Genomic DNA, 23,306 nt, shown 5'->3' on the forward strand with positions numbered 1-23,306 from the left:
TTGATGGTTAGATTACATGTGTAGGGTCAAAGGTCATTTAGATAAAAGAACCAATCAACACGAAGCACTTCTATTCCACCACTCCCAGTGATGTAGGATGCATATCATCCAATGGGAGGCAGAGAACAGATTGAATTGGTAATAAATGTGGAAGGGATGGAGTGCAACTGGGGACCTCGATTTTATCCTCCTTGTACCTCAGTAAATCAGATGCCCTTGCTTGATCAATATTCCTAAGTGAATACATGCAAAATGAAGAGAAACTTTGAACTTTTGAAAATTGAGAACAATTAAAAAGAACAATTAAACAAAATGGAAAAAAGGAGAAAGATGTCAAACATTGATTTTTAAAGAAAAGTATTTACATGTGTACAAATGACAGTCTCATGATTTTCAATATGTAAGACATTTTCTGTTAATGCATAGCTTTTAAGGTAGTAATTCCAATATCAACTGATAGTCAATTGTCTCTTAGTCCCACTATTCTAAGAAATCTTAGGTCAGCCTAGGAAGTTACCTTTCTGATGGATGCAGCATTGTTGGACTTGAGGTATATTTTCAGAATTTTTTTTATCAGAGGTGGTGCATATCATCTTTACCAAATGATTGTGGCAAGTTCAACGCAAACTGCAGCTGTGAGCAAAAAATTTGTTCTTCCCTCCCTCAGAAGTTACAAAAACTGTCAGTCATTTCCAGCAGCAGACTACACCCAAAAAACTATGACCTAGCTGTTTACCCTAGTCTGCCTTTCCTTGTCAAAGTATTATACTTTGTGTACCAGTGATTGTTCCCATCTATCACTGTAATATATGTTATTGTCTTATCAAATTTATATAGACTGTATTTATTGCCCAGATTTGTGATTTGGCATGATTATTAATCACATGCTAATTTATAACAAATAACAAAACTACAAGCTGTTTATATCCTTCATTACCCCTGCTATTATAGATACTCAAACTTGCAAGTCCAGTAAATGTACAGTTTATACTGTACTGGCTTCTAACAAATGATCTTAAAGTAAGCCATCCCTCGGGGTTAAGGTCATTTCAGGTTAGCTGGTCAGCTTAACCAGAGGCTGGGAGTTGAAAGGGAATTTAAAGATAAATTGGAAGGATGATTTAAGGCTGACCACAAACCACAAGCAAATAAAATTTAGGGTCCCCCTATAAAACCTAACAATCACATTGGCACTTAAAGGACCACACCCTCGAGTCATGAACTTGGTAATAGCAGTGAAGAATAAATCTACAGTAATGCGTTAATTGGTCAGCTGAACAATATATTTACTCGTGGCATACCTCTCTTTAAGTAATGAACTAATGAAGCTTTAGGTCCATGTAAGCCTATAACACAAACATTTATTGAAGTCATGCAGTAATCAATAAAGCTTATTTGTAAACCTCACAATCACAAAACTTACTCTTAAAGAACCTCTCCTTCAAGTGGTGTAATTTTTATGTAATGATAATTAAATCAAGCTTAGGCCTCTTTAAATGTAACAGTTACATTCACTCTTAATTAAGGGACCTCTCCTTCATGTAATGGTGTTTTACAATAAGGAAATAAAGCTTCGATCCTAATGGTTAGGCTAAAGCACTACAGACCTCTTTTTCAAGTATTAATTGAAGTTGTCATGTAATTAAGGGATATAAATCTTTAATATAGGCCCTTTCCAGCCTAATAATCACATCCATTCTCAAAGTACCTGTTTCAGGTAATTCAAAATTGTTGTACTATAAAAAAAATATATAAAGCTTGTACGCCATGGTTGTAAGCCTAACAGTCACATTTAGACAATTTTAAAGTACCTCTTTTTCATGTTAACTGAAATTGCCATGTAATCAAGAAAGTCTGGGGCCAGTGAATTATATTCACAGTTTTGATATTTCAAACTGTGATATATTTATCAGGTAGTTTTCTGTAGACCTAAGCCTTTTGTAGCCTTGACAAATGCCCCTGGTATTTCTATAGCCATGACATTAACATAGTGGTACTTAAGAAATATAGTGAAAAAATGTAACAAATACAAAGTTAACACTTAGAGGATCTCTCCCATGAATTCATATGGAAGCTCTGTGGAATCTAAATAACCTAGCAATCTCATATCATCAACCAACCGCTATGAGACTGCACAAGGTGTCTTCTCACCTTACAAAAATGTCGACAAATGATGGATTTATCCAAATATTAAAAAAGGTTTTGCTTGGTGGGGTAATGAAATCAAGTGATCCCTAATATATACATATTTTAATGGCAATGTCCCATCTAAACAGACCATGGTCTTCAACAGAGTATGGTGCCCTAGCTTGGCCCCTTGAGTAGAACTTTATCATATTGAAGTTTGAGAGACCTGGCAATGCTACCTTCACCAAGAAGAAAGAGAAAAGAAAAGAAAGGAGGATATTATGTTAACTTCTAAAAACTCTTCTGCTATGACCAAGATTGCCTCTGAAATGATTTACAACTTTTAAGACTTCTGCACTATGGTTCTTCCTTTTTGGGAAATCCATTGCAGGCTTCTCTTTAAAGGGACTGTAAATTCAAGCAAAGAAGAAGTTTAGCTCAATGGTATCAAATTCGGTGAAGGCTGACTAACTCAGCTTTTAATGTTGCCATAAAAACTTCAAGATTGGTACAAAATTATGAATACCAGACCAGTGGCTATTACAAAACTTGTCAATAATCAAGGTTGAAAAGTGTTCTGTACATTTATTGAAACTTTGTATTCAATTCAGCAAATCTAGCAGTTCTTATGTCTCCCATATAGTCCCTTTAAAGAAAAAATTCTCCAGGTATATGACCATTCCATCATCATCACCATGAAATTGAATCCTTGATCTTGCATTAAGATGTAAAATTGAAAAAATTCACTTTCAGTAAATCAAAATAAGTTTGCTGGATTTCTGGAAAAGTTGTTCCATTAAAGTAGCTAGGACTTAATGAAAGATCTGCAATGATTGAAATGAATCCTTATCAAATCAGCTGATACTTACAGATAAGGCTCAGAAACATCAACAAAATGGAGCACGGGCGCTTGATGTGCTACATTTACTCTGTAAACAGAATTTTTAAAAAAATCACAATTCAGTCATTTTAATCAAAGTCTGTGAATCTCAACGCTGGCTAGCATCGAAGACGGGCATTAACTACTTAAGTTGTCATTTTTGCGGAAATGTTTCTCAAATTTCAAAGAGACACTCAAGGCTAGGAATATATATATATATATATATTTGGGTAAGGGTAGAGAAATATTATGGAAGGGGATTTTTAAATCTACATGCTTATTACTTGAGGGAATTTATGAGAGTTATGAGAGAAGACACTTTTGGGATGCAGGAAGTCAAAGTCTAGATGAGGAGATGGAGATGGGGCCAGTAGAAGTGGCGAGGGAGGGGAGATTGGTGTCTCTTCCTACTAATGGAAATGAAAAACATGATTCCGAAGGAATTTCATCTCTTAATTTTCATTGTTTAGGGGCAAATACCACAGCTTTTCAAGCAACGAATCCAGCATCAATTTATGCATTGCTGTTCGGTATCAGCCATTTGACCTAGAACCAGGTAGATTGAAAACTTTGCTCCGTGTAAAATTAAGTTGCACATGATATATCCTGAAGGATGCAGAAAATACTTAAATTGTCTGACAAGATAAATGGATGTGTAAAAGTAAAATTAAGTTACATGGATGTACTTTATGCGTGGATGTTGTTTTGTAATATCATTTCAAGGTAGTAGAAACAAGGTAACAACCTAAAGTAGTATATCAATCCTACTGAAATTTTCCAAACTTTGCAATAAAAAAGTCAGTTCATGGCACCTATACCCTCCCCCACCCCCCCCCCCCTTTCCCTGTATCTTCACTTTGATTTTACAGACTGTGTCCCTTAGCAATGTAGAAAAGAGAGTATTCATCCAGACATACTGACAATATAAATTAACATTTTTTGTGTAAATTGAACTATCATCATGGCTGGTTTTGGTCTTGCAAAATATGTTAAAAGGGTGTTATATTTTGGTTATAATCCCAAATACCAGAAAGTTAGTATGGGATTTATCTGGTGATGATATATATTCTTTATCTCCATGGAAAGTCCTAGAAAACCTTTAAATTTTCAAGATAACTTTGTTGATGTATGCTTATCAGACCTTTCACCACAACCACTTTCACTTAAAACTTGATTTTTTTTGTGTGCCTGAAACTGCTCAGTTTTTGCAAACCAGCTTTGTTTCATCTTTGATCAGTGAAATCAGAGCATGCATAGGTTTACATGGATCTAAGTGACCATGAAGATTGCAAGTTTTTAAGAAAAATTGGACTGGGAGGTATTATTTATGACTTGCTTTTTTTCTTACTAAAATACCAGAATAATAAACAAAAGGATCTGTGGTCACTGTAAAAAAGATAATAATTTACCATTGTTTTGGGACATTTTATCGCCGTGATGATATCTTCCTTGCCCTGGAAATGGGAGGTTCAAGACCTACAGGCTACCAGAGTGACCTCAAAATTTAATGGGTGACTTTAGTTAGAATTCTAGTCTGGATATGTTTTAGTCCAAGATATTAAGTTCTTCTAGTTTTTCAATATATTCAGCTTTAAAACATAGTAAATCACTAAAATGTTGCTGTTAAGGCTCTAAAATGATGGTTTACTATGATACAAAAAGGGCACAAAGTCTTACATTAATTGGTTCTTACTCTGAAAAGTCAATTTTAGACTTACTCAAGTCTTCTCTTGCACATATGCATTAGATGCAAATTCTGATGAATATCAAATGTAACATGGAAAAGAGACTTAATAGTGTTGTAAGCTGGGTCCGAGGATCTCCTTTAAAATATAAAATCAACCTGTAGCCTCATTCTTATCTGCTCTCTAAATTTGTAAACTTCACAATATTTATTTTTCCTTTTTTCAAGTTGATCAAATTGTCAGCTGCGTCATGCATCCCTGTTCTCTGTTCTCCTTCTCCTCTGTTACTGCCTCCCACTTCATGTGACGATAAATTTAATAAATGCAATCATTGATTGATAAGGGTTTGCATTAATCGTATCCATTCCCTGGAGGTATCGAATGCGACTGTGTACCGGTACCTTTTTTTTAAATTGTAGGTTTGTGTTTGGTTGCTAGGCAAAGAATTTTCCTTTTGATGAATCCAAATGAAATCACATTTTGGTCGTGAGATCTTGGCAAATCCAATTAACAGGGAAGATAATCAGCGATGGCTTTGCGGATGGTATCAGAATCGTGTAAACTGAGAAACGCAGTACATATTAGATTACACAGTATTGGATTTCCAATCAACTTTAATTGTTTGTGATCTGTGCAGCTGACATATTAAGCGAGACGTTCATTAAAATGCGGCTTAATTATAGAAACTTTTAAGATGATATCATCCACAAACTACATCATACAAACTACAAGCAATGGCTCCCTGCTCTTCACCTGAAAAAGAAAAACTACAGTATGAAATGTTTCCTGGAAAGAGTGAGGGCGGTAGTGAATAACTTAGCATGCACAGACTCCTGATGTGTGACCTGATTAATTCACTTTGGCTTTGGCTTTGAGTACAACGTTACTGTATGCTGCCCTGTTGGACAAATCTAACTGTAATAGTAATTACCGACTTTGCTATCTGCGTTATAGTCATTGCCGACTCTGCAATCCGCAGTCCCCCTCACAAGTTTGCAAGGTTGGTAAGGGTGAGTCCATAGTTCCTGTTTGGGAAATCAAACAGAGGACAACTTATTTGTCAACTAAATTATTAAATATCACTGTGCACTAGTGCATTCTCGATACCAATATCCTGCTCGTAATGTTTATTTATCATGGTGGGCCAATGTGTGGGCCCCTGATGAAGAAACAAAAAGAAATATTTGATGGAGAGTTCAACCCACATTCCCCTCCCTCCTGTATCCCCACCTGGACCTTTTCCCTTCCTATTCATGACTTCCAGAAATTTGTATTTTAAGGAATTTTTCAAAAAGAATTGATAGGATTGAAGAAATACTATGTTATATAAATATATGTGTATGTTTTGTGTCACTTTGAATGTGAGAATTAAATTTAAAATTGTTTGTTTTTTTGTGTATTAATACACAGCAGCAGCAACAACTGTTTGATTATTTATGTTTCTCTTCTTCTTTTTCTTTCGTAGGTAATTTATTCTCGAGTCGCCAGAGTATGTAAGGTAAGGTTTAACCTCTGTTTTTTTTCCTTGTAGTAAAGAATAATAAAATAAATAAAAATTACTAGCTAATAAATAATTTATTGCTATTTTTATTGTGTAAAAGTAAGTTGGCCTGACGTTTCGATCCTAGCAGGATCTTCAGAGGCTGAATGACAAGTAACAGTAACAGAAAGGACAAAAACATGCACAGAATACAGACAGGTTAATGAGCATGGTGAACACAAAGAGATAGATGTAAGGGGATTAGTAGACAAGGGATGGAGAGAAGAAGCAACAGGGGAAAAGGAGAGGTAGGAGATAAACAGTGGAGGGACAAAGAGAGGATTAAAGGGAACGGGGTAGCTGTTTTTATTACCGACTGTAAGGGTTTGTTCAGAAACCAACCGGAAACCAAGGAAGCAAGTGGAAAGTGAAAACCGGAGACGTTCCTGACTTCTAGGAGGAAGAAGAGAACACTCTGAACACTAAGAATACTATGAAAGCATTCATTGAGAGCTCGCTGAAGCTGTGGAAAGTCGTAGACCTTTTCATCATCACCCTGAGTAAAGTTACATAGGGGTTCTCCGCATCTTTACAACACCGGCATACTCGTGTATCTCATTCACCTGAAAGTTTTTGAACTGAATATCCATCCGTTTTAGTCTAACAAAGATTTCAGTTCAACTTTAAAGTTAGGTGGTTCATAGATGAAAAACAACTGGGTTGGGGGGGGGGTGAAGGTTAGGGGCAGCTCACAAAAGCAGGACTCAAATATGTGCATGATTTGTTTTTAACTTTTATGCAGAGTTTATGTTGTTTTCAAATTTGGAAGAAACATTAGAACAATAGAAGCGTGCAAAACAGGTGCGAAATTGTTTCCTGAGGAAAGAGCCATGACAGCTACTGTTGCAGAGTAAAAAAGAAAAAAAAATGAAATGGAGTCATTCATGTTTTGGAAAATTCAGTCCGCTGTTGACATAAGCACAGCTGAAGACTGGGTTAGCTCATTTGACACCACAGCGAGGGCCTATCCATCACATCCTTTGGGGAAATCAGTCCCTCTCAGCTTCTCTCATATGTGTACATACATTTAAGAAACAACAAAAATATTCAATAAATTTCATCACATACGTTTTGAGATTTTTTCCCAGGCATTGTTTTGCAAGAGGTCTGTTGGAGGTTCCTAGGTTTTTAACAAAACTAGTGTAAAGTATTATTAATATTACATAACATTCCAACTGCATCTCTGATGTATTTGCTCTGCAGGAATGTGTGCACCTTGTGAATATATACTAGTTGATAAAAGACTGGTAGCTGTTCATAAAGACACAAACTAGATTTCAGCAGCTTCATTCAAGTTTAAAGGTCATCAGTATTGCGTCCAAATCTGCTAGAAAAGCTAGATAAATGACCACCCATGCTCACATTTGCAAAAGCATTCATATTACTGCCACCACTCAAACAAGTAGTCATCCATACTGAGATATTTCACCCAGTTGGGACAAGTTTTTCTACACTGTACTTTCATTTTCCGCTTCAAGGTGTCAGTATGAGCAGTATGAATATCATGTTTCTATCAAATCAAGTTTGGGAACTGTTTGTACTGCCCATACGAGTGCTTTGGAAGCATGACATGGAAGTACAGTTTAGAGAGGTATTATCATTAGAATCAGAGAAAGGTTAGGAACTGTTTGTACTGCCAATGCGAGTGCTTTGGAAGCATGACTTGGAAGTACAGTTTAGAGTGGTACTAGCATTAGAAAACTGTCCAAACTGGCTGGATATTTTATTGTTTATTCCAACAATCCTTAATGCTGGGAGTAATATATGAAGCATCATCACCTCAAGGAAAGTACTTTTGAAAAATTCTAGCAATGTTTTATAGCACTCTAAATAAAATTTGAGGTCAATTTGATGACCTTTAAAGCCACTTTTTGAAGATGATAATATCTACAGTGAAAGTTTTCTCTTCAATAACAATAGTTGGCATGAAAATGTCCTGCAAAAAACCAGAAAAAAAAATTGTTCTGAAATCTTACTGTGGTTTTGTAGAAGGTGAATCCAGATTGATTGTTGATTGATGATGAGTTTGGTAAACAGAGCCTTTAGGGTATTGGACATGTAGCTCAGGATCAAGGTGACATGCTTTTAGATTTTAGCACAGTTATTAAATCAATATCTGACAGATTGGTATGACATTGGATCTCCAAACCATGAAATTGAAGATAAATCTTGTCAGGACAAAAGGGGGAGAATCATTGACCTTGATATCCTTGAGGGAAACTTGACCAAATCACCTACTGCCTCAAAAATAGAGTTAGTTGCTCCAAGCTCTTCTGGTCAAGGATGAACACAGGAGGATGCTCCCTATGACTACGTGCTGGATCGTAAAGAGAACATCGTCGTAGGTTTGACTGGCAGCGCTCGGCAACGTTTCTTAAAAAATAACGATTCATATTCTTCAAACATGATTTGCAATTTATCAGACCATTTAAGCAATTTTGGTTCAAAGGACCCCCTGTAGTGAGTGATTAATTCTATCATTGCTCCGTTTGATATGGATTAATCTTTCAGGGTTCAGACACGCGGCGGTTATCTACTTTAGTAGAAATTATATGCCCCCTCGATTAACAAACCATGGAGCCACCACAATCAACATATTTTGAAAATTATTCCAAAATGCAACTCGATTCAGGAAATGAAATGGGCATGGATGGAAAATTTTCATGTTCAATCTAAAAATGGTTTAATTTAAACGGTTACAACATAACTAACTCATGTGCTAAACACTGATCTGTAATGCTTTGCAGGTCAGTTTAGAATCATGCAGGCTAAGAAATCCCCCAATCCTGATCTTTAACAGCAACATAAAACCAAGGTTTATTAAGTATATGTGAATGTGGTCAAACCTTCAGACTTCTGTTTGTGTCACTATAAAGCGTTGACAACTTGGAGCTTCCATACGTCCCGTTATTGTTTTGCTCTATATTCTGGCTATTTTCCAGAAATTCAGGGATTATAAGAAACTCATCCTCTCTCTCCCTTCCTGATTCTCACCCCTATCCTCTACCCTATCTACAACACACCCTCCCATATATCACTAGCAAGGGTAACACGCTGTGACCTCTATTGAAAGTTGACATGTAAATGATGCAATGAATATATGGCTCTGTAGTTTCCTGTCTTGTCTGTCGATCATTCTCCCCTCTCCCGTTTATCCGGCCAATATTCAAAGAGGATATCTTTTCACCTGCAATCACATGCTCCAGTTGCAGCTTGATAAACCTGCTCTATGAAATGCCTAGCAATCAGCAAAGCAACCAGAGTACCTATAGCTGACAGCCGGCCAGCGTTGTACGATATCGACCACTGATTTACAGCTATGCCCGCCACACTGGTCAAGAAATTATAAACTCCCAACCCTAGAACCGATCGATAAAACGCACAGGAAAACAACAGCGGGCGTATTTTCATTGCATCATTTACATATCAACTTTCAATTAGGTGCCTTCATATGTCACATTACGTTACCCTCGCTAGTATCGGGCATGGAACGTAATCTCGTTTGAGTTACTCTTGTACTAGAGGCAATTTCACTTGTGGTAGTAATACTACCTTCATAACTGATCACAGTATTCAGAGAAATGCTTGAAAGTTAAACAAAACATTTATGTGTGATATGTCCTCCTACTGTTTTCTTATCTTATTGTCTGTTTATCCCTCCCCACCCCCTCCTCTCCCCTCCCATGTATTCATCCTACATCCTGCCATTTTCAATCTCATCATTTACGATCATATTCACTAGATAATATGTCAATTTGTAATATATTTCGAACAGCTATAGTGTCAATATAAAACAGTATGGCCTCTACAGGTAATTTAAGGCCAACTTGGAAATTTAGCAAACTAGGTCTATGTTTGACTGGCACACACTCTGGAGAGTTTTTTGTGACTGAAATTTGATCTTCCTCCCAAAGTAATATGTCTCTGGCATTTTATAAAACAAATAACATTAGAAACAAGTCTCTTGGATCTTTTAACATACACTTTTCACAACATGGAGCTAATGCTCTACCAATCAATAGATGAATGAAGAGGGGGGGGGGGGAGAGAAAAAGAAAAGAAACACATAAAGAAAAGACTGATAAAAGATTTGCTGCATTTATATTACACATGTTATGTATCCTGTGTTGCTATTATGATACATTGTATTTGATTGCTTAGCTCTTCAGGGGAACTAGGGTGACATTTTCCAGAGTTCAACAGCCATCGGCAGTACAAGTGTAAATGATTTACAGGTTCAGTGTAGGAGGGAGGGGTTCTGAACAGTCTAACTGTGATCACAAAGTCTTGACTAAGGATAATATTGAATACAAGGAGGGGGTGGAGGATGGGGTGAGGGGATGTGGTTGGAGAGAAGGAGTCCAATGCTGTTCAGCTTAAACAATTTTTTTTAAAATCTGATGTAATGGTTTGTATGTTGCAGATTGAACAGTGACCTTTGATAAATGGAATGATTTGATGCTGTTGAGTGCTAAAATCTAATGACGTACCTTACAGGGATCTGTCAAGTGTCATTTCAAATAGAAAAGTAGAGGTCAAAAGAATTGAATTTGGCCACTATAAACTTTATAAAGCAGAGTTGAAATTGATAAATATTTCAATAAAGTCCATACTAAAATCCTATAACAAAGTCAATTCATCCATAAGTTTTGTCTAGTCAAGTTACATTTAGACTAGTGTTCAAAAGAAAAGTAGAAAGTTTTTCTTTCTTACATGTGTTTTTATATACACTATAAAAGTGTCCAGTTGATGAATTCTTGAGGATTGAATCAAATTCATTAATTAATCACTCAAGAACATTCATTTCATATTGTGATGAAACATCTAGAAAGGATGCCAATAGTTTTGTTGTATGCAAAAATGTCTTATTTCAAGAAATATACTCATATGTTTGGAAAAATTCTAAAAACTCAAATGCTGCTTTAAATATGTTGTCAATCAAATTAATCATTTTGATCACTTGTATATAAAATATACATTTGATGAGGGAAAAAAAGGTAGGAGTGTGTAAATACTAAATAGTGTAATCAATTATTTGAATCATACTTGGTAAACCATGATGACCAAACAACTTCTTTCAATGAGGGGCAAATCAGGTGGTTGGAGAAGCGGGATGTGAAGTGATCGAACAAGGAAGAGTTGATCATAAATGTCTTTTAGCAAAGATTATGTAGTAGGTCTTAGTACAACTATCTGTAAGTATGGATGAAAGTCATTGATCTTATACATGAACAATCGTTGTAGATAACAGCCTGGCATTAAATGATCACTTTCGGTGTTGATTTCCAAAAGTTGGTTTTGTATAGTGGAAGGGTGAGAGGGAGGGGGGGGGGGGGGGATTTAAAGGAATTATAAACATGGAATATTATATTGTCCATTTTGCTCCCTTTAGTGCAGTCTCCCTCTCACTGTCTTGTGAATAATTGCAAAAAGGAGCCTTTAAACATGTCAAACTCATTTTCATGGTTGTCAAGGAGAATTGAGAATGAAAACATAATAAAAACTGTAACTGGAAGACAGGAATTTTTATTTTGGTAGCATTGCATCACAAATAGTTCTTTCATATTAGGCTTGCAAATTTCAGTTGTGGGATTTTGAGAATCTCATATTTTATAGTTTGTCCTTCATAAATCAATGTTTATTCAGAGAGAATAGGTAACTGTCAGTGACAAAATACCTAGGCCCTAATCACAGATCTGCCATTTGTTGTATTGTGAGTAGTTTTGACATTTGAATGGAGGGTGGGAACCCAAAATGCAGTATATAAACCTGAGGGAATTTGTAGATGCCCGAAAGGTTTTGGAAGCCATGTCATATTATTACACCATTAAAAGTGTAGGTTATTAGCCACTGGTCTGTGAAGGCTGTGAGGGGTTGTAGTAAAATATGGACTGAAAATAGTCCATTGACATTTTTTTCCCCAAAAGATGATAAAAGTCAACCCTAACATACTGCAGTGACTCCAGAAGTATTATTTTAAAAAAAAGAAAGAAAGATGATTGCAAAAAGTTTGATTTATGATCCCATGTTATTCCAGGAGAGGGTAGCCTTAGTAACCATTTGATACTCATTCCATGTCAAGATCTTAAGGTAACTTCCATTTCCATTGAACACCAGTAAAGTAACCCTCCATTTTCCAGCTGTTTATAGAATACCGTAAATTTTATACTTCAATAATAAGAAATAAAAGAACATGAGTTAAATGTCCCAAACCTTGATTTTGTGAAAGGTTGACTACATGGTGCATAACCAGTATTCTTATTCTAAATAATGTAATAGCTGTATTAATTATTAAACAAGTTATATGCCCCTACATATGCTAGAAAGTCAAATATTTGCACTTAAACACAGCCTGGGGTGGTGATTGTTATGTAGAATCCATTGACCTTTTTAACAATTTATGCTGTCTGTCATCAGAGATTAAAATTGTTAATATATTCATAGAATTTGTGTTTTCCTTTCACAAAATATATATATGTGTAAAAGTAAGTTGGCCTAACTTACTTTTACACATTCTCCTACACAGGCTCTCTAGTGGATAAGCAGTTTGCTAACAGATTTATTTTATTTAGAATATATATATGTGTGATTCTATGTTTATTTTATCACAGTGGATTGCAGGATATTCACTGAGTAGTAGTTAATCAATAATCAGAAGGGTGTTTGAGAACGATATGATCTCAGTCAAATATTGTCAACGACCGAATTGTATTGTTTCATAGAAATTTACCTTTAATAAGGAATATCACATGATCCTGTTAAGTAACTGCTGAGCATCTGCCTCTAAGTGACTTCATGTGTTGAATTTTTGACAATTTTTTCAGAAACTAACCACAGGATCATTTCATGAAAGTTCCTTCCTTTTCTTATTTTCAATTCATTTCATTTTCACTCAATGAAAACATTTCATATGGAGGGATAACGGGCGGGGGGGGGGGGGGGATAGATGGAGGGGAGGGTAGATGGAGGGAGGTGAAGATATGGGATGTCAGCAATGTGGAGATGTCAGAGTTTTACGTGCCGGTCACGTCATCTTCCTTGCAATAGAGATGACTCTTTTGTTGCGATGTGTCTCTCATCTTACATTGCATCAAAAATGAATCTCGAAAGATATTAAGAAACTTTGAAACGTAAAATGAAGCGATCGAATCCAGAGACAGATTTGTGAATCGTTGTACTTTATCTGAATTCAGTCACTGAACTTACTCAGTTTCATCTTAATAGATATCACGGAGGGGAGCGAGGGCCCACCCTGACCGGGTTCCCCAGTGTATTTTTACATTTCCTATTTGACACCCACCTAAGATAATGCTTTTTCAACTGGTGGAAAAAATAATACTTTTCGGAGATGGAATCCTCCATTTTTACGATGCATTGTTTTCATTTGATTATCTGCAGCCTGAGGTGAATGAATTCCCAGTATTTTCTTCAAACAAACATTTTGGGTTAAAGTGGTAGGAAAAGTATATATATAGGGCTTCTTCCTATAAGGCAGAAGAAATCAAGTCAATAAAGTCATCATGATCACTCTTGACTTTAAAAGGGTTTTTTTTAAGTACTGCAATCTTGCCATTTTTGCATCTCCTTTGGGCTACATATTATATATGCATCAGATTTTTATTGACCATTGTCAATATTTTACTAATATATAGACTTCCCACTATTCAATGCATCATAAATTGACATAAGCTGCTGGAAATAAGCTTGCTGCTTGTATTGAAGCTGATTTTGGCATTATAATAAAGAAGATGTCCCATCCCCCAGGAGCTGTCTAAACTATCATGTTTAGTACAGCTCAGCACTATGTATCCACAGCTCTCATTTGCAAATTGGTTGTAAACCTTTTGTTTTATTACACGTAGAGGTGTCTTCAAATCGTATTGATGAACTCAGGACTGGGTCCCTACTCGCTGAAACCTCTTCTTCAGTAGCAGCTGTTTATGCGATAGCTGCTAAAGACAATTTGTGGTGTTGATAAGAAGCATACCATAGTTGGTTTCTTGGGTAACCCAAGAACATTGGAGTATTATTCCTCTCCTTTTGAGCATGTCATAATGTTGCTGCAGATGTGACAAGTCAACCAATGTACAACAGGAAAAAAACTGCAGGTCCTTGTAGAGCATGCACCTCCTCCCCCCCCCCCCACCTAGACCCTTCTCCACATTCTCAAAATATGTCATGAAGACTTAAAACTTTTGTTTCCCCCACAGAATGATGTAGGTGGAGAATTTCTCCTGGAGGAGAACTGGACAACATTCATGAAAGCCACGTTGAATTGTTCCGTGTCAGAGAAAAGCCCACTTCATTTTGATGAGCTTGGTGAGAAAACATTCTTCTACCATTTCCAATATCCTGTGTATTCTGGGAGAAAATCTTTCAATAAATTACTTTGTTTATCATAACAGTGACAAGCAATGATACATGTGACGCTTAGCATTTCAATTGCAGAGGGATAGAGTGGGGCCTACAGAATGATATTTTTTCGATTGTTGTGTGAAAACCCATGGTCTTACAGCGGACACCGTGCACACTGACCGAGGAGGTCGTCTAGGTCACATGCTCAGGTTTTACTCTATGATTGGTCACATCATTTAGAACTGTAATTTTAGTAGTGAATCACCGAACACTTCCGACTGCCAGTCGAGAAAACGTTACGTGATCATTTTATGTAGCTCTTTCCTGATTGAAGCCGATGCATCTTAAAACAGCAGAATCTTGATCAGCGTTAGTCTGAAACACACACACTACCCACTCCACCCCCCCCCACCCCCCGACTGTCCAAGCTTCATCACCTAACGCCGGTCGAGTCGATGAGTTGGGTCATAATCAGTTGGACAGTGTGTGGTGGCCTAACGAGTAAATTGTTTATCTAGAAAATAATTTGATGCACTCTTGTGCCATTGATCTCCATTTCCTGCCATTAGTACCAGTAAAGTCATTCCCTAATTCCTAGTATTAGTCTCTATGGCCACCCCAAACATATTGTAGAAATATGTTCTGATAAAGTGGCTGGAACTGAATGTCAAAAATGTTCCTTCGTTTTTAAAGCAAACTGTAGGTTTTGTTCTGCTTGTGACAACAGTATCAGACAAGAAAAGTTTATTGAAATCCTGTGAAAAAAGAAGTTTGAAGCATTCAGGAGCGAAATTCAGACATTTAACGAGCATGATGTGGCCATATTAGTACACCCTACTATATGCTGCTTCAGCAAGCTACTAAATGTAATGTTGGATGTCTAGTTAGCTCAAAATAGAGGTGAACTGAAGCCTCTTAATTATTTACAACACTACTAAACAGTAGTAGACTTCAGGATTTGATTCTCAGTTTACAATGACATCACAAATTTTCTGCATTGTTCTGCATTATTTGTAAGCTCTAATGTAGGTAAGATTGGTTGATTCATGTTACTGAGAGGTCTCTGTGGTGTGTGCTTTACTAGGAAAGAGGAAACTAAACCCACACAATTTGCAATGTTGGTGGGTTAAAAGAATAACAACTAAATAATAGAATGTATGGTAATATCCCAACAACTTCCCTTTTACTTATCGGTCATGATGACACATTGGAATGTTCCTGTATTCATACTGTAATATCATTGTGCTTGCTTCTAAATTGTAATTCTTGGATTTTCTGTAATTTTTTTGTTGTTGTAATTTCTGACATATGGCAAAGCTTAAAAGTGTATCTTTGAAGAGTTTTACAGTCTCACATTGTTTTCCATGGAATAATGGAGAAATCAATACAACTGTTATTACACAACTAATTATTTTTACGTAATAATTGTTTTTTTCTCTTACTGCAGTAAGCACATACTATTCCGAAGAAACTCAAACAGTTTACGGGGTATTCTCGTCAAAAAGGTGAGGTTAAACCAGCAATCAATGATTTTCTACTACTTCCTGTGAGCCAACATATGTGCTTTAAAGGAGCTTTTGGTATCCCAAAAATAAGTGGGGGATGAGAAAAACAAAAAAAGTTATTAATTATCTTGTAAGCTTGATCACTATAAAATTCATGTCAATTAAGTCACAGATTGAGGTATTTTAACTAACCATCACATTTACTCTGGGGGTGGGGGTGGGAGAGAGGATGGGGATGGGTGCAGAGGGTTTATTACAATGTTCAATTCACAACATGTGCAAAAAAGAGCCAACTTTGTTTGATTACTACTTTAACCAAACTTTCAACATGAAGGAAGGGTCTCACAAATTTGTAAACTTCAAATTTAATAGCCAAAATGTTGAAAGGCATGAGGTCAATTGCTTCTTTAAGGGACTAGGTGAGGGCTCAGTAGGGGAGGAGGGAAGGGAAGTAGATCTGTAGTCGATATTTTTGTTGTTTAAAAAGTGGTTTTGTATCAAATTTATTCAGTTACCATAACCGGCCCCTGAAGTCAGGAAAAAGTTCAAGGCAATGCCATATCATCATAATCTTCTAGATGCTGCCTAAGCAGATTCTAAGAAGGTTACAACCAGTGAAAGGATCTTGGTTTTTTTCTAGGTCAAGTTAAACAAAATACTTGGGATTATACACCCTTCAGGGGATGTTTTAATGCACAAACTTGACACAGTTTCCATGATTATTAGATTAATATTGACTGGAAATCAGATGATTGTTTATCACCATGGAGACCAAAAAGTAGATAAAGAAGCTCTAATCTGTGATAGGGTAGCAAAAGATTGATAATTTGTTTAATAAATCTGCCATCACCATCATCCTACAAAATGTAACAAATTGTGACAAACTGTTACCCTAGGAAGGTCTGTGTTGCTTTATAGATCCTTTTAGGTTGATGCACCCTGCAAAGGTTTATAGATATTGTGAGGTGATAACAGAAACGTGTTTCGAAACTTGATCTTCTTGCGCATGTTTAATATATTATAAAGCCAGCACTGGCAGGAATGTCTGACGAAACTTTAAACCCGTCAGTTCCTTTTTTTGCTATCTTTCCAGAAGATTTGAATACAATATGGAAAATATATGATGGTCGAAGATTTCTTTTAGAAATCTGAATGTAACAAAATTCTCAAAGGTTAAACATGGATTAATGAAAAACTGTGTTGAAAATGTTTAAAGAAGATTGGATCGTGTGCTTCTTCGCCAAGTTTGTTTTCTTTTCAATGATGTGTGAGTTACTTATGATCCGTGTTCACTCATGTGCAGTTAGCAGCCCTTGAAGTCCTAGTCTAATAACTTCCTCTCTATATATGTCACATGAAAATTAGGGTACACAAATAGGCTTGTTGACACAAAGCAACAGTCTTTCTGTCATTGATGAGATGGGTTTTGGAAAGAAAATCCTGCAGCCAAACGTTGTGTTTTCCAGTTTCAGGGAAATTAACTCTGTACGTAGCAAAGGCTCATCAGTCTAATTGACATTCGAACAGCACTCCAGAAGCTAGGCTGCAAAAACACTGTCTAAAACATAACAATTCTTTTGATAACCAATATACATTTGCAAAAAAAAGTGCAAATATTCCGAGGACATTTTAAGGGTACTTAACCCGCATTGATAAATGAAAGTTTGTGGTCAGTCTTTAATACTAAGACTTGTAACACTAGATAAGCCGTTGTTACAGAATGGGCCAAAATGTTTTGCTAATGTCATGAGTGATTACGAATAGGAGAATTTGAGCCATTTTCAACAATTTGAGATTGTCCTATTTTTAAACTTGAGGGACAGTAAATATCTGATAATAATGTTAGAATCAAAACATTCTATGATCTTTGAGTTCCCTTAAGTCATCTTTTTAATTGGGTTTTGTATTAAAGCTTATTTCATTTTCTATCGGTGTAAAGTCACATGGGTTTTGTGAGTTGCTCCAAAATGGTAAAACACTGGACAGCTCAAGGTACAATAAATCCACGGGCATTTCAAGTTATATAAGGTAGCCTAAAGTTTGTAACAGACATGGCATTGAATCATCCTAAAAACTTGTCAAAGTATTATTTTGAATCAAAACAAAAGATATCTTGCTATGATTTTGGATTAATGATGCTTTTCTGATTGCTTGCTGACGGCGTTGGTGACAGGGTGGATGTATGTGTTTATGTTATAATTTGGCTTCTAACATTTACGATAAACTCATAAAAAAAAAGTAAAGATTGCTACACTTCAATCGAATCCATGTCGGTGAGTCCCAGAACTCTCCTGTTTTCTGTGGAGGCAAAAGTCCTGCAGGAGAAATGAAAACCTGTGTTTATGAATAATTAGAAAGTGGAAGCTTTGAATGAAACTTCAGACTTGAGTATGCAGGTCAACATTAGTGAGTGCAAGAACTGCTGTTTTATGTGTAGATAAAAGGTCAACAGAGGTCAAAGTTTCAAAATGGTTTAACATGCTTACTGCTAAAATAAGCCATACATGAACATACTTACTTGATATGCAATTTCTCATAAGTGTGAGAACCTTGCTGATCACTTGAATTCAACAGTGATCAAAATTTGAAGATACTGTGTGCAGTGCTAGACTGTTGAATGTTTTTTATATAAAATGTAACAAGGATGACTGGGTTTTTTTTTGTTTTGTAGTGTTAAGGCATTTCTTTGGACTGACTGTATTCTTTCTCCCTTCCTTCAGCCATGGGGTTCACGGTTCAGCAGTCTGCTCCTTCCGTCTCTCGGACATCGACGATACTTTCAGAGGTCCCTTCAAATTCCAGCCAGATCCCAGGTCGCCGTGGGTAACCCAACGAAATCCGAATCCAAACTTTAACGTAAGTGGTGTTTTGTTTCACCTTAGTGCGAAGATCTGACGAGATAGTTTGTATATTGGAGGGGCGTTACCAAGAAGAATACTTCAAAGCGGTTTTTGCCTCAGTTTCAATCATTTTTGGACACTTCAAAAATCCTACATGAAGAATCTGAAGTCAGAAAATGCAAGCCAGTGGTTAATAATAAAAATGTTCATTCTTTCCATAACATTTTCCTGATAGAATGTCGGATATGGTTATTCGATATTTCACAAACTCTGAAGTTAATTACATCTGAGGTTTGCCGTGAATTAAGTTTTTATCTGTACGAAGCAGAAGAATATGAATCTTTGCTAATTGCTTCATTATATCTCTCTTCACTTCACCATCCGCATTAATTGTAATTTCGTTTGAATGTTATTTTTCTCTGGGTGAGAATAAACAGTGAAACATTGCCTGGTGGAAACAAAAACTGCTCAAGCTGTTTAAAGAGATTAAGGTGATAAATTTAATAATAGAGGAACATCAAATGATTCGCCAGGAATCTCCCAAAGCACGTCTGGACTGATCCAGTGGCTTAGCGATTTGCGTCATCCGAGCTTTTATTGAAACCCCTCGAGGAATTGGTTACCTTTCTGTGGTAATCACCAAATCTGGCAGTAATAACTAAATTCTGTCAGTTACCATTACCTATGAAAACATGGAAGAATGAAATATTCTGAGAGACTCAGTGACCAGAAAAAGTAATAAGCCATTGTCTACCAGCTATAAAGATTGCCAAGGGTAGAGGGTGGGGGGGTGGGGGAGAGGGAAGGTTAAGGGGAGGGAAGGGAAGGAAGGTTAAGGCGGGTGGGAGGGAAGGTTAAGGGGGAGAGGGAAGGTTAAGGGGGTAGTAAAGAGAGTTGTAAGGAAGGGAGTAAGGGTTGTATCTACTTGTGGTAGTTTAAGGTAACTCTTTTTGATATTGAAAGAAGTGAGTTGAGTTTAACTGTTCTCTCGTATATTAATGATCTCTTTGTCTTGACTTATCTCTAAATATGCTAGTATAGCCAAAACTAGTCGCACAAAGCCATAAGGTGCATCCTTTGGGAACTCAAAGTCTTTCTGCACAGAATTAGTTAGGTATGTTTTCTTAGGCTGCTCCATTTCTCGAAATATTTGGATGTGTGAAAACTTCCGAAAAGTACTAATCAAGTTTTGGAAAGTTAAACAAATATGAAGATCGTGGACAGTTAAGATGACGAGGTTACATAAAATAATTTTTTGACATTAAATGAAATACTTATGTGAGTAAATTTTTATTTTTCACGTTTGAAAAAGTCATATATGAGAGCAATGTGCTTGGAGAGTATGAATGATAGTTAGGTTCAATCCGGGAAGGAAACTTGAAGGTTTTGGCAAGTCATCACAAACACTTCAAAGTGCAGAGGAATTTCAAAAGAAGGGTTGTTTGACCCGTACCTTTCAATCTGGATTAGCCTCCTATGTATCCAAACTCACCTGTAAAGGTTTTTGTAATAAGACTTTGGAAACTTGGCAAATCCATGACCTAATAAAAACAAAGAGGCTTACCTGAGGAACATGTGGTTGAGGGTAACCTTTGACCTAGCTGGCACCCTCCAGGCATGTGGAGAGAGCAGACCACCTTTTTTCAGTGTTAATTGAAATTAGCTTTCAAGTTAGGCGATGACGCAAAACTGTTAAGGGTGTGAAAGTAAGTTAGAGGTGTTACATACATGTAAAAATTCTGTAGTGACTTTTTTTGCAATTTGTAGCAAACTGCAAAGACACAGCAACCACACTGTTTTTTCAGCTGTAAACCACATTTTCCAAAATCAGAAGGAAAAAAGGACACAGATCCTGAGACTGATTTGTTCTTTCACTTTATCTATTTCACTATCATACAACTTTGGATGTCTTATATGGAAAATTGCTGTCTGCTTTTTTGGGTATTTTTGTTGGCTGGTTCTCTTGACGGTCATATTCTGAAACGATCAGTGTAAAACTGTGTAATATCAGTTATGTTCCATTATTCTACATAAATGAAATAAATTCTAATAGAATAAGTCTGTACTGCATGTAGAGTATGGACTTTGTGAATGGTTACAAGAGAGACCATACCTGATTCATTAATATCTGCTTTGATGTTGGTGTTCACAAAGTCTTAACATTAATGTTGATTAATATTATATTATATTTGGGGTTAAAGGTATACCTTTAGAGGTCATTATTACTGACCCCAAATTTGGCATCCTAAAAATTGCTGCAAGCTTTCAAAAGATCTTCCCCTGGAGGTTCTGCCTCTCCAAATACTTTCCAATGAAAGAGGAGTGTTCAGTGAGACATATAAATGTCTCAGTGATCAAGGCAAAGAACAAAGTTAAATATGGCAGTAAGGAGGGCTCGTTGAAATATGAGAATTAGTGACTATTTTCTGACTATCTAGCATATCCTGTGGCAATAGTGATGACCTTAAATGGTTTGATACCAGCAGATTTATTCTAACTTCATCACAGAGTGCAGCTTTTAACTAGTATTTATATAGAACACAACAGTGCAATTGTTTAACAGATCTGTCTCTATGGCCTTCCATAAGACTGTACTCGCAAATAACTATTTACCCCTTCTTTAGCCTGGACTAACCATAAAAGTTTGTTGCAAAATTTCAAAGTACCTATTATGAAAGTGATCATTGCACTTTGAGGTAACTGGACAAGTTAAACAGATAATTCTGTTGCCACTGGTATATAAACTGAAAGCTATCTGGCTTTACTAATGTGATTACTTTGTCATCAATAGAAGAAGAAAATTAATGGAACACCTGTGACCTAAATTGGAATTCTCAAGATTGGTAGGTCAAGCCTGCACACAAATAATCTAATAATCAAGGCTGAGGTTTAGAAAAGCTTGTGAATCAGGATATGTATGGCAAAAAAGTTTAAACCTTCAGTAAGATTGAAATATGATCATCATTTTCTGGGAAATTGACATAAAACAGGATGTTTATTGATATTTCATAATATTTATGAAATTATGACTATATAATATGTCATAATAAGAGGAATGTTTTTGTGGTTTTCAGGTTGTGCCATGAATGTTGTGAACAGCAGTGGTGTTTCTTGTGGGCAAAAAGTAATAAACAGTTGGATAATTGTATCCCTTAATTACAAAGAAAGATCTGTTTCATTCACAGTTTTATTCAAAATTCCAAGTGACAGGACTTGTTTTTGTAGCTTCATCAGGTCATATTTTTTTGACAACAACATAGCCTTTATTCATAAAAAAACAATTGGAAAGGGGGATGAAGTAGTTATTTAATGGCTCTACAGATATTAAAATAAATTAACATAATATAGAGAAATTGATTTCAAATCTTGTCTGCATGTTTCTTTTCCAACATTTCATTAAATCTCTAACACTGTAATGAAACGAAGAATATGTAAATGTGTTGTGAAATGATCAATGAGCTGACGTCTTTAATATTGATATTTTTGAAGCATTATTAAACCCTGAATGTAAAACTATAAAGCAGTCATTAACTGGACAGGATGTTTTATTGATATTTTGTCAACACAGAACTGGCATTGTTATTATAGATTGTCAGCAGAAAAGTAGGAAAAATCCTTGAATTTTATTTATTAAGTTTAGTCTGAAAAAGTGAGAGAAAATCCTCATTGAAACACATCGCCTTGAATTGAGATATTTTCATAATTACGTCTAAAAACATGGATGGTGTCCATGTTTGGCAAAAACAACATTTTGTTCTGAAACTATCACCTTTGGATCTCGACTGATTAAGTTTTATGTCCAGACTTCTTACAATTTAGCAAAGGGATCAGTTCTAGCCTCATAAATTTGAATGTCCCTCTCTTCTCCACATGAATAAGTTATGCATTTTGCATGACTTATAGTACTGTTTGGCTTACTAAAGGTATCCTTGCATTAGGTCCTCATTAGTGTGTGTCTTAAAAAGTAAACTGTGAAATAATTTTTAAATTATGTAATTTCATTTGTTTATAATTGGCATAAAACCAAGGTACGTCTTAAACTCATTCAGCAATTTTGTCTTAGTTCTAGCATGTTTTGATGTGAGGGCAGTATATACTGATGATGATCTGTAATTATCACCAGGCTGATTCCCTTTGTTTATTTCATCATGCAGTGCAGTGCAGTCGATTCTGAGAACACCGAGTTTTACTTGGACGAGGACCATTTACTTGCGGCCCAGAAATACCAGTTAATGGACCAGGCCGTACCCCCTGCACCGAGGGGGCTCATTCTGGTTTCAACAAATAAACATTACCAGTAAGTAACTCCAGACCCACCTATCCACACCCTCCCTAGGAAATATCCGTAAGAAATTTTCTTGTTCGTGAAGGATA

At 36.2% G+C, this 23,306-nt stretch overlaps 1 protein-coding gene across 3 annotated transcripts in view; it reads left to right on the forward strand.

Moving 5' to 3' along the window:
* LOC139966567 (semaphorin-5A-like) overlaps positions 1-23,306 on the forward strand; it is a 142,319-nt gene that overhangs the window by 97,633 nt on the left and 21,380 nt on the right. For all 3 annotated transcript variants that reach the window (XM_071969734.1, XM_071969735.1, XM_071969736.1), the window contains exons 9-13: positions 6,158-6,190; positions 14,443-14,551; positions 16,035-16,092; positions 18,813-18,948; positions 23,087-23,229. In XM_071969734.1, the coding sequence (XP_071825835.1) occupies positions 6,158-6,190; positions 14,443-14,551; positions 16,035-16,092; positions 18,813-18,948; positions 23,087-23,229 (479 nt within the window). The remainder of the gene's footprint in view (positions 1-6,157; positions 6,191-14,442; positions 14,552-16,034; positions 16,093-18,812; positions 18,949-23,086; positions 23,230-23,306) is intronic.

This window comes from Apostichopus japonicus, chromosome 4 (genome assembly GCF_037975245.1).
Source record: "Apostichopus japonicus isolate 1M-3 chromosome 4, ASM3797524v1, whole genome shotgun sequence".
Lineage (NCBI taxonomy): Eukaryota > Metazoa > Echinodermata > Holothuroidea > Aspidochirotida > Stichopodidae > Apostichopus > Apostichopus japonicus.